The sequence below is a fragment of the Thunnus thynnus genome, chromosome 6 (assembly GCF_963924715.1).
Source record: "Thunnus thynnus chromosome 6, fThuThy2.1, whole genome shotgun sequence".
Lineage (NCBI taxonomy): Eukaryota > Metazoa > Chordata > Actinopteri > Scombriformes > Scombridae > Thunnus > Thunnus thynnus.
In genome coordinates, this window is record NC_089522.1 from 14,211,981 (window position 1) to 14,231,619 (window position 19,639).

General features: G+C 39.1%; 2 protein-coding genes across 2 annotated transcripts in view; both read left to right on the plus strand.

Annotated features, from left to right (window-relative positions):
- Nucleotides 1-7,382, plus strand: part of cntn3a.2 (contactin 3a, tandem duplicate 2) — a 40,842-nt gene extending 33,460 nt beyond the window's left edge. The window contains exons 22-23 of the mRNA XM_067591919.1: nucleotides 1,799-1,967; nucleotides 3,134-7,382. Coding sequence (XP_067448020.1) covers nucleotides 1,799-1,967; nucleotides 3,134-3,231 — 267 coding nt within the window. The 3' untranslated portion in view covers nucleotides 3,232-7,382. The remainder of the gene's footprint in view (nucleotides 1-1,798; nucleotides 1,968-3,133) is intronic.
- Nucleotides 7,383-8,660: 1,278 nt separating this feature from the next.
- On the plus strand, nucleotides 8,661-18,832 carry exosc10 (exosome component 10). Its single transcript, XM_067591920.1, has 25 exons — nucleotides 8,661-8,854; nucleotides 9,604-9,740; nucleotides 10,294-10,417; nucleotides 10,505-10,609; nucleotides 10,817-10,976; nucleotides 11,092-11,200; nucleotides 11,291-11,366; nucleotides 11,457-11,567; nucleotides 11,792-11,935; nucleotides 12,586-12,776; nucleotides 12,961-13,117; nucleotides 13,308-13,456; nucleotides 13,643-13,693; nucleotides 13,790-13,901; nucleotides 14,014-14,061; nucleotides 14,162-14,237; nucleotides 14,705-14,814; nucleotides 14,901-14,993; nucleotides 15,091-15,159; nucleotides 15,301-15,406; nucleotides 15,495-15,568; nucleotides 17,967-18,147; nucleotides 18,275-18,339; nucleotides 18,420-18,496; nucleotides 18,594-18,832. The coding sequence occupies exons 1-25, from the start codon at nucleotides 8,729-8,731 to the stop codon at nucleotides 18,622-18,624; spliced, it is 2,682 nt and encodes an 893-aa protein (XP_067448021.1). The 5' UTR covers nucleotides 8,661-8,728; the 3' UTR covers nucleotides 18,625-18,832.
- The last annotated feature ends 807 nt before the right edge of the window (nucleotides 18,833-19,639 follow it).

Consider the following 19,639-nt stretch of genomic DNA (forward strand, 5'->3'; position numbering starts at 1 on the left):
AACTAAAAGATTCATGAAATGTGATACAGGTTAACAATGGTTAGACACATAAAGATACATATATTTGCACATTTTAGTAGGCATTTCTGACTATTTAGATACTCATCATGAATAAAAAAGGAGAGGAAGAGAGAGTGACATTGAGACAGTGTGAGTGAGTAGCTTGGTGCAGTCTGCCCTAGGGTGACCAGATGTTCCGAAAAATTCGAGACAGTCCCGAATTACGTGCAGTCGTCCCGAATCCCAAATCCTGTCCTGTTTGTTCTGAAAACTTAAGATAACAATAATAGATAATATGAACAAGCTAAAATGAGAGCTGTCTGTATGCTGCGAGACTTGACTTGAGATTTGAAGGCAAAAGTGCTGAGGAGACATGACTTGGTGACACAGTAATATTGAAAAATGCTGTACTGAACGTATTGTGTCTTTTGGAGCGCTGCCAAATTGTTATGAATAATTAATAACATAACAAGCTGCTGCTGTCACCAGAATAAAATGTAGAAGACTCTAAATTCAAATGAGAAAACCCTTTCATTAAATTATCAATTAGTCTACATGAATTAGTGGCTCAATAGTTTTGTTGTTTTTTTTACTCTCTGAATCTATGAAAATATTCTGATCAAATCACTTAGGCTATAGACTATGATTCCTGCTTTTAGTTATTAAATGTCCTATGTCCTAAATGTAAAAATATCCTATTCATTTTTGTAAAATATTTAAGAGTATTGATGATGAGGATTGATGTGTTTTTACTTGTCGATATCACTGATTAGGCTATCATGAATAATGGATTGTTGATGTCATTCGACCTGTTTTAAAGCAGATGATGGAGAGTGCAGCTGCCACTGTGGAGGGAATTTGTGATTTAAAAAAACAGCTTAATGACAATCTTAGCTGTGAAAAGGTGTTTAAAATGACTGTAACAAAGCTGTCACCTGTGCATAATGGTTCATGCGTCTTGTAAACACAGCCAGGACACTGCGCTTCATATCATCCTCAGAGCCAATCTCTCTATTTGATCCATTCGTACAAACTGACCTTTATAATATTAATAACAAATTATCAGAGTTATAGTTTTATGTTACTCTCAATTATTCAATACATTTTAATCCTTCTGACATTTAAAATTAAGCAACTCGTTTGAATCATTGGTTTAGTTGTTTCAACATGAAAATGTGAGTTACTGCTGTAAAATTTAACTGAACTAGTATAAACATTGTGAGCCAGCTGAACGTATGAATAATAGATTTATTTCCAGTGAGGTATTATTGAGTTTATATATTGACTTACTGAGGTAAACGTTACTATTTCTGCTCCAGAAACAATGTGTAGTTATTTTTATCCTGTTCAGAATTTATTCTTTTTTAAAATGAAACAGAAGTTGCAGTCGTGAGGGGAAGTGTAGCTGCAGGCAGCCACAGAGAAGGAGTGATCTAACATGCATGTTGCGCAGACAGATGTGAGAGGCACCCCACTGATGAAATGAATAAAATAAAATTAATTTTATGTGATGAATAATGATTTACATACTGTCATATACATCACAGTCATTGTGTTTCTTTTTCCTAATGATCTGGAAGAAGACAAAACCGTTCATTCCAAAACTGGCCAGAGGTCACTGCGTGTGTGTGCTGCTGCATACACACAGATAGACCGCCAGACCGAAACACCACAGCATTTCTTATGTTCCTGAGTTCGTCCACTACACCTGTTAGGTGGTCTGTGTCTTTGGCGCTGTCACACTGTAAGAATACATATTTACATTGTGTCACCTTCGTTGTTTCTCTCCTCCGTTCAGCTGTCATACAGGAGACAGAGATACAAAGAGGTAAACACACTCACAACAGCCAATTCAACAGCTGACTTGACCCTCCCCGAGGACGACGATGACTACATCATCCTCATTCAGACGCTGAGCGAAGGAGGGCTGGGCCCAGCCTCAGATCCCATACGAATCCACCAAATGAGTAAGCTCATTGTTCACGGTTTATCATGTTGTAATATTTATGTGGTTAGAAATAGAACGTTCAAGGTAAAATACATTGCAGACGCGATGACTGAAACCTTTCGATTCACTCTCAGATGAAAGAAAAACATTTGTTTCAAGGTTTTCTGTGTTCAGCCGTAACACTGAAATATGCTGATGTCAACATGTTCCAGAGAGATACAGCAAGATGACGTTTGACTTCAGGACTAACTGGGACCTCAATCTCTCAGAAATTTTTTTCTTATTTACCCACTCTTGTAAATGAAGTCACTTAACACTTTTTAAACCTGACAGGGACATTTTGTCCTCTGTTGACTCACCATTACTCATGTCCCTAGCCACCCCCGTTGGGCTTTCCAGGCTTATATTTTGCTGAAATATGCAGCACAATCCATCTCTGTCGCAGAGGTTGACTTCCTCTTTTACTAGATGCTATTAATGTCCTGAGGGACTCCAGGGGGGCTTCTTCTTCAGCTCTAAATGCTATTTGCATTGTTGATATTCTGTGTTGAATCCTTGAAAATAGCTGTTGACAGAGATAAAATTCCATAATGTTTTTCTTTCCTTCGAAATTTCATTTGAAAAGAGGCGACTCTTTTCCCGGAGATTCTTTTAATACTGCAAAGAAAAATATGCAGGCAAAAGGCTTAAGCAGGCAAAACAGAGTGCTCTGTTTATAGAAACTAATGGCTCTGAAACATCAAGAAGAGTTTCAGGAGATTTCTTTTGCATCAATAATATATTTTTTTCCATCAGGAAAGGGTTTTATATGGATCTTATATCATTACTGGAAAGTAGTTAGTGATCCGTAAAAGGTAACTGACTCACTTAAATCATAGATGGAAAACGGATGATGTGCACAAACTGTGTCAGGCTCCTCGTCCCTTAACACGCAGCTCCCTAAATACATTTTTTAGGAGGACATAAATGAGTTTTTTAATGCATGTTGTATGTTTCGGAAAACTAAGCATCTAATTTTTAGCCCGGAATGGTGTATATCCGTTTTTATTTGCATCTACATCTAACATTGCAGAGAGATAAAAATTAAAAATTAGAATCAAGTATTTCAGATGGATGTTGATGCTGCTGTCATGTACGTCAGCTTCCTCTAACAGGTTTTACATCTGAGGGTTTTTTGTGTTCCAGGTATGAGCGCCCGCGGCTCGAGAGCCTGGAGTGTGGACATCTCCCCCCTCTCCCTGCTCCTCGCCATCGCAATATTAACATTCAGGTCAACTTCGTGACACAATGACAGACTCTGCTCTGTTTTTCAACCTTCAGTATTATTATTCTTTTCTTTAATTTGTGAAAGTTGCTGAAGTTTTTTTTTTTTCCTCTCTCTCTTTTTTGGAGGTGACCACATACTATTTTGCTGTGTAGTTTGCGGGTATGAGGCAGCGCGAGAGTGGAGCAGTGCTGTCAGACACTTTAATTAACAGTAAATGCTTGAGCTTTTTATTTTTTTTTTTTTACATAGGTCTGTTGGTCTCTTGGGAACAATGCTCCATTTCAACCCTTTTTTCGACTCTAGAATGATACAGATGCCTTACTTCCATCCATGTGCCAAAGTAGTTTCAGCCTTCTTGTTGTTCTTGCTAAGATAGCTACATGCTTTCCTCAACATTTTATTCCTAACAGTCTCTTCTTATTGAAGGTCTTAGTGTACCTGGCAGACAGCCGTGATGAGAAGTTGTGTTTTGTATTTTTGGAAATTTTGAGTTTACCTCCCCACATCTGAATTGGCGAGTAGGAACATGTTCATTCACCCGTGCCCGTGCCTTTGGAGATTCTTGTAACGGCATCACTTACAGACACTAGTCAGTGATACTTAGTGTTTTAGACATTCTGCAGCTCATTCTCCTCATCTTTACGTGCTGCATTAAAAATTGGTTGTGTCCCAGATTAAAACTCATTCAACACTTCACATCACCAGTGTTTGCCATTTGCTGAATGTACAATGAGGGCTCCTAAAGGTTTAAATGCTTCAGACCAGTTATTGTGATAGCCCACTGATTGATGGATTGGACTTTACTCTGCATTTACAAAGATTACATCTGCCTGAAAACAGCAGTAGAGGGAGAGGTGCACAACTGCCAGTGTATTTCTGTCATCTCTAGTGCTGAAACAATCAATCAAACAGTCAATCGACAGAAAGTTAATCAACAACCAGTTAAGTTATTTATCAAGGAAAAATGCCAAACATTGACTGGTGTGAGAATTTGCTGATTGTCTCTGTTTTAGATGCAAGGTATAATACCAGATGAGGTACACTTAGAGGATATTATTCTGCTGTATGCCATGGCCACTTGACAACAATCTGCCATATCCCATCAAATTACTATAATATCAGTTGTTCTTCCGTAGAACGGAGTGAAACAAAATGATAATTTAGTCTCATTATCAGGCTATAAGAGAGAATCTTCTTTGAAGGAAATGTTTTACATTTTAGGAAACACAATCAATCCATATCATATCTGTGTGCATTACCTATAGAGTCAGGGCCGTGAGTCAATTAGCATAGCTTAGCATAAAGACTGGAAGTAAGGGGGAAACAGTTAGCCCGACTCTATCCCAAGCTCAAAAATCCACCTACCAGCACCTCTGAAGCTCAGTAATTAACACACTGTATCTCATTTGTTTAATTTAGTAGTCAGTGCACATACATGAGAATGGTATTGATTGTCTCATCTAAATCTCAGAAAGAAAGTGAAAACCATACACGTATTTCCCAAAATGTTGAACTATTCCTTTAAAGAGTAATTTCACCCTCAACATATGAAGTAACACACAAACAATAAGAACAAAGACTAGCAGTTTAATACTTTTTGAGCATGAAAGTTCATTGTTGACGTCGGGAACAACAGTTTGACAAAATAATCTGAACTCCACTTACTAGCATTTTCCAGAGCTTTCAACCACATCTCACAGTTATCCTCACTGAGTGGAGTTAGCTCAGTTGTCATTGATTATCATAAAACCGAAGTTCTATTCTTAGATCACGTGTTGACGACTGAACCAACTCAATGACAACTCAGTAAACTCCGTTTGCTGATGAGGACTGTGAGACATGGTCAAAAGCCCTGGAAATATCTAGTAAGTGTACTTTATCAAACCAATTTAATACTGGTGCATAGCAACAAATAAACATGTGTGTCAGAAATGTACGATTATTCTGTCCAGTTACCTGAAATAAAGGGACACCCACCAGCCAATCAGAATCAAGAATTCTCAGTGGCCATGGTTAAATATCGCAGATTCAATATCTTTGGGTTTTGGACAGTCGGTCCGACAAAACAAGCAATTTGAAAATTGTGATGTGTTATTCTTTTTTAATGTTTTCTGACATTTTATAGACCGATTGATTAATAGGACATACAATCAACAGATTAATCAGTAATCACCTGTTCAACACAGTTGCTGTGCTACTCAACGCGCATCATCAGCCATTTCAGTCGAGACGAGAGGTTTAAAGTGCTGCCAACTGTGCCAGTCTGATAATTGAAATCGAGCCACCAGCTTAGACATTATTTGGCAAAATGTATGGTCAGCTGTGTTTTAATACGTTGTGAATCTGTCCTTTGTTGTCAGTTGAATTGGCTTTTTTATGTGGTATGTGTTGTCATTGTTTGTTGTATTTCAGCAAGACCCCACTGCTCAGGTATTCAGACCTGCTTCATCTTACCTTTCAATAGTCCTAAAACGGCAGGAGCAGATAGATCAGAAACCTGTCAGCACATGACACAAGGGTCTATTTAACAGTCTGACTTGACGAATGGAAAGCCTGATATGTGCCATGATTTAGCAGACATTAAAACATCTTAATAAATTAGAGCAGGCCCGAGGGGCTTCTATGGGAAAAGGGCATAGGAGTAATGGCACTAATGACACCCACACAAGACTAATATATCAGGATTTAGGGAGGACTAAATCAGGACAATCCCATCAAGATGACACCAGAAAGATTCAAGGGTGTGTGTGTGTGAGAGTGAGAGAGAGAGAGAGACAGAGAGCCAGCATGTACATCTTTGTTACCTTACCCTACAGTGTCATGGACAAATGTTTTCAAACCTATTCTGCTATTTGGAAAAAAAAAAAATAGTTTCAACTCATTTGTTGTACTTAACTGTGGTTCAGGGCTTTGGGCAACTAAAGCATTGTGGATATTCAAATAGACTAATACAAGGTCAATATGGGAGGTTGAAAAAAATTAGTTTAACCGAAGGAGGAGTTGAAATATCAAATTACAGTGGACTGCCAGTGCAAAGGAATAAGTTTAAAAGCTCCAGAATCCAAGGCCAGTGTGGTGCACCTCGCAGTTCGTATTAAAACACGAGGACAAACTGTTTTCTTCCCCGATGCGTGTTAATAACTTTTCTCAAAGCAGTCTTTGAATCCTGTTATGTTGTTTTTGTGGCTTTACGTGTGGTTTAATCTGTATACATTCTCTCATCAAGGAATGTCATTGTTAAGCTAACAAATGTTTACACAGGAAAAGCATCTTTCTGACTGATTTATTGATTATATTGAACCGAAAAAAAAAGACATTACACCGTTTATGAACTTGTGTCTTGGGTACATAGAAGCATTGCCAACCTCTTTGTTTTGTAACGTATCAGTACTGTGGAGATGTTTTGATTTTCTCTTTTTTTAATGTTTGATATGGTTCCTAATTGTTTTTCTTTTTCTCTTCCAACAATTCTGCACAAAGGTCAAGTGTTGCTTTAAAAGGAAGAATTAAGAGTCACTGTTGGCTCATTCAAAAGCCAGTGCGATGAGATCTCTTTTGCCTCCATACAGTAGACTTTACATACTGTATGTATTTTGTTGTGATTTGAAGCAGTTTCCCCAACTGGGAGACCAAACTGTGGTGTCCTACTTCCAATTGTAATTCTCAGTCAAACCCAGAATTTGAAAAATACAGCAGAGAGTAACATTTCTCAGCAGCTGCTATCACACACAGCCTTTTGGTGCAATGACACAAACGTTACCTGTTACAAGGTAGTCGGCCAGTGCACAGCAGATAATACAAGTTGTACTATCTACTAGTACTTCTTGTCTTTTTATACCAATACAGTTTTCCAATTTTATTGCTACTTTGAAGATCAGAAAAGGCAGAATTGATCAGAAAATTAATAAACGAGTTACCCGAAAATTCTTAATTCCGTAAAGATTGATGAAGAAACACAATTAGCGCTCTGGGTGACAACGCTTGGCCTTTCTGTTGTGACTCCTCAGTATTTTGATGTCCAGGTGATCTCCGTGAGATCGTGGCAGTAACGTTTTCACATTGAAAAGTCATCAGCTGATCTTGATATGCTGAAGCTGTGCATGTATGATATCGTTTGGTGCATTTGTGTTTTCTAAATGAGCGAGTTAATAAAAACAATTCACTGAGGATTTTCTCCTGGATTTTTTTTTTTCTTTTTCTTTTTGAAGTATGTGTGGCACAGTGTCATTTTCAGCATCAGCAGTTTTAGTGTCTTTTACTGCCGGATGAATTTGAGTGGTGCCTTGGGGCACCATCAAAGCTATAAAATGCCTAATATTATGAAAAAGAATATAAATGAGAGTAAATGGCAGCAGTAATGTCCTATTCAGTGGATAAAGAGCACATCCACAAAGATTTTTGGTGCATATACTAATTGTTTTATTATCATCACAGGGGATCAGATGTTTTGCATATTAACATCACATGTAATATTTAAAAGAATACACAATCTAAAAACGAATATATATCAAGATACGGCTGGCTTTGTGCTGGTAGTCTTTGCAAAGAATACTGATTAATTTCCTTGGATCACTGGAGCGTGTATTTGCTGAAGTTCAGATAGTTTCTACTAAAACAACGGAATGACATGGAAAGCTACTGTGAAATATTGATTGAGCCAGTGTTGCAGAGATGCTTTTAAGATAGTAAGAGGGAGAGGACCCTGTGAAGAGATCAATAGCAAGGGGAAGTGAAGAAAAGAGAGGTTTCTCCCTACACACCACAGATCATCCATAATGAGCTGCTGTGTCAATACATCAGCAATGGCTCTTCACATGCTATTGACCGCTGAATCACAACACCAGGGTACTGTAACTTCTGGGTTTTTTTACACCAGCGACTAGGTGAAAGGTATTTATGTGATTAGTATACCTGCAGTATCACCTTTAACTGCAAAATGCTTTGGATACAGACATGGTTTTGGATAGCTGTAACTGAGATATTGGGTAAGACATGATTGGTGTATATTACTTCTCCCTATATCCCCCCAAACACAGTGCAGATGCTGTAACTGAGCTGCTGCAGATAGCAAATGTCAACACTGCCCCCTCATGGTACCAGCACCTTGGTGCAATACTACTGTGATCAGGTTGGAAGGGTGAGCCAGTAGCAGGGGGGGTAAGCTAAGCTTTCTGTCTGCAGTGTCACTGCATTGAGTGGGTACATTGACAATGCAATGCAGTCGAAAATGACAAGATTCATGAAAATATCCAGTCTTGCTTTTGGTGTCAGACTGAATGAAAACCTACAATGTTGCAGATTGGTAAAATATAGAATACATCTTTTAGATTGACACATATAGCATATATAATCTATAGACTGTTACTGCAGTTTCGTGTTGCTGCCGGTGCACTCCGCGCCTGTAGGTGGCGCTGTGTCTCCCTCAGCGTCCTCCTCAGCGGCTCAGAAGAAAACACTAAGGAAAGACGGCTGCTTCCTGCGGCTCACATGTACACACACACATACAAAACTAGATGATGAATTCTTCAAAGAGTAACGCTTCCTCCAACAGTGGCCGTCAAGACAGTAATACAGACACCAACGACGAGGAAAATGCCGAGCTGTGTCCCGGTTTTAAAGACGCGGATGCCTTCGTTAAAGTAAGTGAACTAACCGAGCTGGACGCGGAGTTTTTGAGTTGAGGCTAGCAACCAGTCTGGCAACGTGGATGTGCGTGTTGGCTAATGCACTCTGGTCACATTAAAACTTTGGTACTGGTAGGAAACATGCACAGCTAAGTGTTGAGATAAGTCCATGGGACAGTTTAATGTGTATCCAATCAAGTATGAAGGTTTAGCCTATTTAGCCTGCTAACTAGCGTAAAACATGCCTGTCTCAAGGTAAATGTTTATCTCATGTAGCTAGCTGAGAAGCTGCAAATAACTAAACTTATTAAAGTAGTTAGATCTTAAAGGATGAAAAGCAAGCAAATATTCCCATATAATTTGAAAAGTTAGCAGATATTTGGTGTTTTTATATGATAGATAAGCTGAACAGGCCATTATCAAAAGTGGTATTAATATATTTTCTGTCACACCTGTGTTGGAATATCAACTAATCATTGAAACACTATATTCATGTCAGTTTAACATGTCAAAATAGTTAAACAGTCTCTGTTTCCCTGCCTTACATTTTAAATGTACTTCATTTGATTTTATTGATTTTTTTTTTCTTTATTTGTATGTTCATTTTATGTCATTTATGTCTTTCTTGATGTGAAACACTTGGTGCATGTGATTTCTTTTGCTGTAAGGCACTTTGAGCTGCATTTCTTTTTTGTATGAAAGATGCTATACAAATAGTTATTATTATTATTATTTATTTATTTTTTATTGTCTCTCTTCTTCAGTATGGACTGGGTGCTGTATTATCAGCCACCAGAGCATCTGCCGGCTTGCCTCAAAGTGGAGATGAATTTGATTTCTATCGAAGCTTCCCGGGCTTCCAGGAGTTCTGTGAAAGTCAGGGAGATAAGCTCCTGCACTGGTGAGTATGCAGCATGATGTTCCTTGTTTTGAGTTAAGGTTCGGCCAGACTTGCACTTGTCTCTGCAAATGTTCGCTCCACTTCTCATCCACTTCCCCTGAAGCCCGTGCAACTCACAAATTCATCATTCATTCATTCATTCATTCATTCATTCATTCATTCGCAGATTGTTAATTTGCATTGCTGGTCAAGAGAAACTGAGTTGTCTTGATGTGTTTTGCCTTTGAATATAGAGGGAAAAAATGGATTCTAGAAATGTCATATCACCACAATTTGTGCAATAGTACATAAACTACCAGACTACACACTGTAATAATGCTCTCATAGTTTGTTTACAGTCTGGGATTACTCTGCTCAATATTTCCTGATTAGCTTTGTCAGACCCATGACTGCATGTCCTGTTTCGTGCTGAGTGCGAGACAATTTTGCTGGACTGAAAGCAAGTCTGACTGAGCCTTAGACATGCAAACACAAGAGTATTTTTGCAAAGTAATGGCCACCTGCTGTTTCCCAATAGGAGACATTAAATATTTTCACTGTGTCCCTGTCTTAGCATGAGTCAGATAATGCAGCACCACGGCTGCAGATCTCACATGAGAGACCGCAACAAGCTGACAGGGTTGGAGGAGAGGTTTGACTTGGTTGTGGACTCGAACGATGTCATCCTCGAAAGAGTGGTATGACCTACAGCTTTGGTGTTACACAGATTTCTGCATGAAAAAAGGTCTTTGCAAAGCAACCGAGCTCTTGTATCTGATTTCTAGGGGATTCTTCTTGATGAAGCCGACGGGGTGAACAGGAGCCAACAGCCTGTCATGCCTGCAGGGTTTCAGCCTCCCAAGATTGTTGTTTCCAGCTGGAATCGCAAGGTTGGCTAATTAACCTCTCGGCTCTTGTACTGCACATGCCAGTCTCTGTTTTGGGCTGCGTTCAAGCTGAAACGTGCCAGTACTGGCATTCCAGCACTTAAGCAGTCGAAAGTTTTCTTTTTTAATTCTCTTTTTAATTCTGGAAGACTTGATAAATATTCACCGCAATACTTCACACATTTGGTAAACAATGCTTTTATTGATCAGGGCTCAAGCTCTGGCAGTCGATCTGAGACGTTCAGACTGCTTCATGCGAAGAATGTTATGAGGCCTCAGCTGAAATTCAAGGAAAAAGTCGACAACAGCAACACGCCCTTTATTCCCAAGATCTTCATCAAGCCCAATGCAGTAAAGCCTCTTCCTTCTTGTAAGTTGTACTTTTCTCTCTCATAGTCTTCCCATCTATTGTTTCCATAACATTCATTTGACTTATAATCTTAACCATTTTTAGCATATTTGATCTTTTGCTCTCCAAATTGCAGATTTCACCAACAAACAAATCCGAAAAGAGAGACCCGAGGATCTTGATGTCCCGGCTGCCCTGGCTGACTTCATTCACCAGCAGAGAACTCAGGAACATGTTGAAGACATGTAAGACTTGTCCTTCACGTTATAATGTTAACATTTTGTCTTTTCCTTTACTTTACTTACTGTCTTAACTTATGATTTTGATCCGTGTAGGTTTGCACATCCGTACCAATACGAGTTAGATCATCTTACAATAGCAGAAAACCTTCTGTCTAAACCAGAACCTCAGGTAAGTTATAGTGATCACTGATCATATAATATGATAATCTCACTGTTAGTTAGACCTCCACTAAATCTGTCGTTTGTGGATTATTTTTAGATGTACAAACCAATCACTGAGACAAAGTGCGCTTTCATTGACACATTGGAGGATCTGGTGGCTCTGAATGAGAAGCTGTGCAAACTGTCTGAATTTGCAGTGGACCTTGAGGTAAAGGATTAGAAAAACACACACACACACACACACATATATATATATATATATATATATATATATGAATGTGATCCAATACAACAGATGCAACCTTTTGTGAGGCTTATAATGTTGTATTGTTGTGTCAGAAATGTATGGATTTATTTCTGTGAGACTGTAATAAAGCCTGCAGACTCAAGTGTGTAAGCAGATGTTGAGTTTTGATGTTTTCTCCACCACAGCACCATTCCTACAGGAGTTTCCTCGGCCTCACCTGTCTGATGCAGATCTCCACCAGAGACGAGGACTTCATCATCGACACCTTGGAGCTCCGCAGTGAGATGTACATCCTGAACGAAGCGTTTACTGACCCGGCTATTGTCAAAGTAATGCAACTGCTCCACAAATCATTTGCTCTCTTCTGAAATGATTCCCCGTGTTGTATCCTGGTGACTGACGTAAAAAGGAAAAGTCTGTGCAGAGGGAAGATGATATTACCAAAGTGTTTTATGAATGGATTGCATCCGAATTGTCTCATCCTCTGCATAAGCTGACCATACACTAGAGGGAGAATCTCCACCAATCTGCCCCCTCCTCTCACTCAAAACGTGGTTCCATGATCATAAACAGTTACTTTAATTTTTATGTTTTGTAATATGAGTCTTATACAGATGTAATCTTGAAACCTTTCAACCGGAATTCCTTTGAGGTGTCTCAGAGCTCCGTCGTTTTCAAACACATCTCATAAAGTCTGAAGGTGTCCTGCGGTGTGTGGGAGCCACTGTGACTCACACACAGTAGGACACCTGTGAAAAAGTGTGATGCGTGGGTTTAAACTGCTGAAAGAGACAAGATCTGTGAAAATAATCCAAATGGGAAAAATGTCACATGGTGTTTCCCCAGATTTTTATTTCAAATATTTACTGTATCTGCGCAGTCAAATGATATTTATTGAAATAAGTTGCTTCCTCACAGGAGGGTCCTCAGCGCTTTGTTTTTCACTTTCAGCTGAATGTACTTTCTCTACTGTTATCAGGTTTTTCACGGTGCAGACTCTGACATCGAGTGGCTCCAGAGGGACTTCGGCTTGTACGTCGTCAACCTCTTTGACACACATCAGGCCAGTCGAGCCCTGAACCTGGCCAGACATTCCCTCGACCACCTGCTAAAACACTACTGCAGTGTGGACTCGGACAAACGCTACCAGCTCGCTGACTGGAGGATTCGGTACAGAGACGACTTGACCATTTGATGTTTCATTTTACAGTTAGTTGTTTATGGTTTAGCTGTGGGGTAGATTTTCTTCATGTATTTCAGATTATTTGTAATTGTAACATTTCCAGCTTAAAAAAAATATATTGTTGACTTTGGGCAGTTGAAGTAAGATTTGTCCCATAACTTGGCCCTGTAGCCCCTTGCCAGAAGAGATGGTGCAATACGCCCGGACAGACACCCACTACCTCCTCTACATCTACGACTGCGTGAGAGCGCAGCTGTTGGACTTCAACCACGGGCAGCCTGGCCTGCTGCAGAGTGTCTGGAACAAGAGCAAAGACATTTCCCTAAAGGTTTGCACAAATTTCCCTTCTTACACCATAAAGATTAAACTGACACTCAAACATCAACCTCTGTACTCCTATCCCGCTGTTCCCCATCCAATAATCGCACGGTTTCTTTATTGTTCATATTTCCACAGCATTATCTTCTGCATTTTCTGACATTTGTCATGATTTCACCATCTGCCCCCTTCTCGTACAGAAATATGTGAAGCCTATATACACAGAGGAGTCCTATTTGGAGCTGCAGAGGAAGCAGAAAAGGTCTTTTAACACCCAGCAGCTCACTGCCTTCAGACTGCTGTTTGCCTGGAGGGACAAGCTGGCCAGGCAGGAAGATGAAAGCACCGGGTAGGCTGTTTGGAAATGGATGAACTTGCAGCTCTGGAAATCTGCTAGAGCTGTTTTTCCTATTTCTAGCGTGCGCCCAGCCAGATTCTTGCAACGTACATGTTTTTAGTCACAGTCTCGCTGCCTTTAGAATCATCCATTCGACATCCTCCTAAACATGTTTTTAATCATTTTATTTGTGTTTAGATTTGTCCTGCCAACTCACATGATGATCAAAATATCCGAGGAGTTGCCCAAGTAAGCTGATTAGATTTCCCACTTAAATTTTGATGCATTTTTAGTCGTTCTCACTTCAGTGCATGTGAACACAGTGTTTTGTCTTTATCTACCCAGAGAGCCTCAGGGCATCATCGCCTGCTGTAACCCTGTGCCCCCGCTGGTGAGGCAGCAGGTCAATGAGCTCCATTTGTTAGTACAGGAAGCTCGAGAAATGCCTCTGCTTAAGGTGAGACATGATGGGCAGCAGGAGTGGGGAGGGGGGGGGGTTTAATGTTTTTTCTATCAGTTATGTATTTCCAGTGTTTGTGTTATTATAATGTTTCCTTCTCTTCACACAGGCTGAAATTGCAGCTCAAAAGAAGAAAGGACTCACGCCCATAAAAAAGGTTAGTAAAAAAAACAGATGAATCAAGATGGAATTTTCAGTTTTTGCATTTAATAGTTTACAACTGAGGTAAATTAATTTGATCTTGTGTCATTTTTCAGCCAGAGGTTACTCTGTTTGGTCCTCATGATACATCCAGGGTCTCTGAAAGTGATCTTCCCCACTTTTCTGCTGATGGTAAGCTTGATACTCATACATATTGTATCAGGGCTGCAACTAACAATTATTTTAATTATTGATTAATCTGTCGATTATGGTCTCAATAAATCGATTAGTGGACTGGTTTTTAAAATGTCACAAAATGGTGAAAAATGTCAACAACTGTTTCCCAAAAGCCCAAGATGCAACCAGAAATGTCTTGTATGTCCAGATCAACAGTCCATAATAAAGATATTCCATCATAGAGGATTAAAGAAACTGAAAATATTCACATTAAAGAGGCTTGGACCATTTTAGCTTTTTTTTTTTTTTCCTTAAAAAAATGACTCAAAACGATTTATCAGTTATCAAAATAGTTGACAGTTAATTTTCTGTCGATCTACTAATTGATGAATTTATTAATCATTGCATCTCTATATTGTACATTATCCTGGTGATGTGATATTGTTGCCCATTAAACCTGAAACACGTGTATTTAATTTCAGAACTGCCTGTTAAACAAGGGGCGCTCTTCTCCGATGATGAGCATAAAATGGATGTCGATGAAGAGAAAACAAGTGGTCTCATGGCAGCAGCCAAAATCACACTGTTTGAGGTAGAGCTCAACTTTCAGTTTATTCAGACAGTTGGTTTGTATGTAACTGTGGTTCCTAATGTCAGAACTCCTCTTCCTCTTTGAAGGAGCTGGAAACAAAGAATGACCAAGAGGACGTCTCTGTGGCTCAGATGAAAGCCAGACGCATCATTGAGTCTTTTGAAAACCCTTTCAGAATGGTGAGGGTCAACTATTGATTTAACCTTCAGCATTGTTTGTATTTTTTTTTTTTTTACTGGACACACAACATTCAGTCATCTTGCTTTGTGTCTTCAGTATTTACCATCCACTGATGTGCACGTCAACAAGAATGCCAAGTTTGACCCCTCCTCAAAAATATTTGAGGTAATCGAAGAGCTCCATTCATTCATCTATGTCCTGACTCTGAATAAAGATCTTATTTATCTTTCTATCTCCAGGTTTATTTGTGTTGTCCTCTTAACTTCATGTTTGAATATTCAGAGCTGCACCATCTCACATTTACAGATCAGTAAAAGATGGAAACTGCAGAGTATTGAACAGCAGCAGAAGGAGTTGGAGTCCAAGAAGAAAGCCAAGGAAGAAGCAAAGGAACATGCGAAGAAAGTGGCAGGTAATGGGGTATAACTTGCTCTAAATGTAATCTTTTTTTTAATGGAAGCCTTGTGTCCTTCACTGTATTTTACTGTTGCTTTCCACAGAAGAAAGAAAGAAGGCTAAACAGAGCTACCAGGAGTCTCTACAGAACGTCGCCACCGTTCGTCAGCAAGCAGCGGTGAGTAATTTGCTCTTTTCCACTTCTGATAGGCTTTGCACTGTAAACGTCCCTGTTGGGAAAGTACAAATCCATGAAAAACATGAGTTATACTCACCCAGGAGCCTGGCACGGCATATTAAAGACGCTTTAATAGCCAGTTTAACCCTCTGTAATGCCCCCCATTTTCTTAAGATATGGCTGATATTTCTGCACATCAATACAGTGACTCACAAGCGAGTGAACCGTTGCTACCACTCTGCAGCACCAGCATTGTAGTGGCCTTTTAATATATATATATATCTTTCACAATATGTGTCTGGGGAAGAAGAATGCACAGCATGGGATTGGAGCATTAGAGACATGTCCTCCACTCATCAAACACTTTCCTTTCCTCCTGGGGATAAAAACAGCTTCTTTCTCCCGAAAAGCCCACTTCCTGTTCGCTGCGTGTCTCTGGTGTATTGCTTGGCAACCTCCTGCTTGGTTAGTCATACACACTCTTGCCACCATATGGTGTTTCCTCTCTCTTCTAAATTAATTCCAATGCTCAGACAAAAGTCCTCATCTTCCATCCACAGTGCAGAAGAGCAGAGAGAATGGTCACCACCGTCTGACTCTCACTTTTCTCTCTGTTGGTGGATGGCACAACTTCCCCCTCTGCCTTTCATTGTTCGAGCCTCGAGCCATCAAAGGCTTGTGCCAATAGTAATCCACTGTGTGATAATGGCTTAAGTGTAAAATTGGTTTTAAGACACTGTCTGCTGAAACAGCGCCTCAAAATAAGCACGTTGGCACCGTCTGGTGGCATGCATCATAGTCAGAAGTGTTGGCAGCGGCACTTGAAAGTAACACTCGTCAACTTGCCAACTGCAGGCAAATATTGGCCGCGCCGGCTTGCTGTCAGTTTCAGCCGGCACTTTGGCAGTGAGGTTCTCTTGTCTAATATCGGTTTGAAAGAAAGCTTTGTGATTTTTCCCATGCGTCTACTAAACTGATATTATGATCGGAATTATGAAGAGTGTATGCTGTGATTGCGCTCCAGCATCACTGATTTTCTCTTTAGCCTCCATTCTGTTCATAAACAGTTGCATCAAATAATGATTAACTGTCCTCAGGTTAAATTAAGCAAATTAGACACATCTGAAATAATATTGCAATAAAGCATGATTTGTCAAGACCGAAGTTTTGGGGAGGTGTTTTTTTTTTTTTTTTTTTTGCTATGTAAATGCTCTAATCAAACTAAATACAGAGGAGAAACTACAGTTTGAAGAAAATGTGTTTTGGTCAGAGAATCTCAGTTTCAAGCCTCATATGGCAGAGTTGTAATTGCAAAGCTATCATGAAGGTGAACCCTCAGTGAGGTGACAATGATGCTGTCAGTCGCACTTTACGCTGTGATTGTAGTTCTATCATGTGAAGCCATTTTGAACTTACTCAGTGCTTGAGGAGAACCTGTCTCACATAGATTAATGTGAGCAAACACAGGGAAAGAGAATCCCAAGATGATGAGCTGAGACCCTATAAGACCTTGTTCTTTAAACATTGGTAAAGATTCATGGTTTCTGTGAGACACTGCAGCTTCAAACACTACAACGGTAGACTTGAACACTGTAACTTAAAATTAGCACAAACATTTAGAAAAGTTGTTAGCGCATGAAGGTAAAACATCGTACATCATGTAATTCTTTGTGTCTTTAGCAGCCACATTGATTTAACAAGTTAATACATCGCAGATATTGTGACTGCAACAACCTCATCTTGAAGACTGATTACACATCTTCTGACAGCACCGTTGCACTGACTGCTAGAGATTAAAAGGTGTAACAAACAGAGGTGTAACAGTTTAATGTTGCAGAGCGTGAGATAAAGTGAAAGTTTCAAACTGTAGATGGCGCCAAAAGCTCTATTTTCCACTTCAGACTGTTCCATCACTAATTAGTTCATATAATATTGACCTGAGTAGGTCACTGCTTTATATTTGTTTTAATCAGAGGCTAATACAGTATGGAATTAAGGGAGGTGTAAGGAAATGTGTGTGTATATACAGTATGTGTGTGTGTGTTTGTGATGTATATGCAGCACAGGAAAACAAAACATGTTGAGGCAAATGATCAGTTATTGTCAACCTCTTTATAGTTCCCTTTAAAGATTACATAATCTGTTGCTTTAATGTTTCTTTTATGCACCATAAATACTTAATCTGCAGCTCGAACAATTTAAACCCCCTAATATTAAAATATTAAACATACTCGTAGCAAGAGAGCTGTTTGACTACCAGTATAACAACACTGTACACATATAACTTGTCTCACAGCTAGAAACAGTCATCCAGCACTGTTTATTAACTTGTTACTCTAAATGAAATGTTTATTCTAAGTATTGTACATAATATAACACGGCTGACCAAATTTAACAGGAATCTGCAAAAGGCGACGGAAAGAAGAGAGAGAGGGCCGCCAGCGAGGTTGGAGAGTCGACTCCCAAACCGAGTAAGAAGCTGATGAAATCTGTAGAGAAACCTCAGAAGACAGAGCCGCCTCCCCAAGACAGCTTCAAGCCCTTCGACTACAGTCAGTCAGACCTCAAAGTTTTTGCTGGTATGCATTTATGGGATTCTTTTTCATCACAATCGATCACATCACATTAATTAATCACATCACATTTAGTTACAGTTGTTGTACGTAATAAAAGTATTCAACTTAGTGCATCCTCTTTGTTTTACAGGTACTAAATCCAAGGACAACACGCATTTTGATCCAAACAGGCAAACCCATGATTTTAAGAAAAAGGTATTTGTTTGTTGATTTATTTGTTTATTGAAAAATATATTTTATCAGTGCTTAATGGATGAAAATCTTTTGTCCAACAGAAAACTCCAAAGGGACAAAAATCTAATTTTGGAGCTGGAAACCGAAGTATGTCGTACATGGCTGGAAAATCTGACAGGTAAACGTATATAATATACAGTATAAGAGGGTTTTTTGCCCGTACAAATTCCAACATCCCAGTACGTTACCATTCTGTCTCTTTTTTTTCTCTACAGAGGTTTCCGGCATAACTGGCCCAAAAGATAAACTCTTTGATGTCATTTTCTTTGTTATTATAAAACTTTTTTTTCCATCTTGCAAGAAACAATGTTCCTCTTTTTTCTTTCTTGCAAATGAAATTCACTATTTCAATATTTAATGAATTTCAAAGTGTATTTTTTTCCCATCTGTGAACAGTTTACCCTGTAAATATGTGGAAACACAGACCTCTTTATTAAAGATGATTTTAGAGGAAAAGTTGCCTACATGTTTTTTTTTTTAAATTGGAGTTTAATTTTGGTGGAGCAGTATCAGGATCAGACTATCTTCAGATCTTCAGAACTATCACTACTGATGATGAGATAACAGCTGTGCGGCGCTAGCAGGAAAACTCAGAGATTTGCTCTCATTCAGCCGTAAAAACATAAGTGAAGTTATATAAGGCCCAGTTCATTTTCAGTGTTCCAGTTCATCCCAGAGGTGTTTGATGGGGTTGAGGTCCATCTTGCTTTGTGCATGGGAGCGCTGTCATGTTGAAGCAGAAAAAAGGTCTCACCCTTTGTCTAAAAAATCATTGTATGTAACTGGAACTAAGGCATCTAACCCAAATCACAAAGATCACACATAGCATGTGGATTAGGGTGTCCGCATACTTTTGGTCATATAGTGTAAAACAAAGGAATGAAAAGTGCTATCACAACACAAATTGATTGAGGTATTTTACAAGTCTTTAATACCGGGGTTAACACTTAACACCAGTATTAATGTTTTCTAATGATGATGATGAAGCTTATTTTCATCAGTAATGTGTAAAACTTAGTAACTGCTATAACCTCGAAATAGATTCTCAACTTCTGTAATTATACATCTCAGCATAGGGCAGTACCATTTATTAAGGGTTTATAAGTAATGTAATGAATGTCTCTATCAATGGTAAATACAGTCTCACTGCTAATTTACTATTTAAAGATCAGTTATAAGACATTAATAAGACCAACTTTTGGTTGACAGGTTTACTTCAGTGTGACAATTTGTCTTTTTAGCTTGTGCTTCAATTAATCAG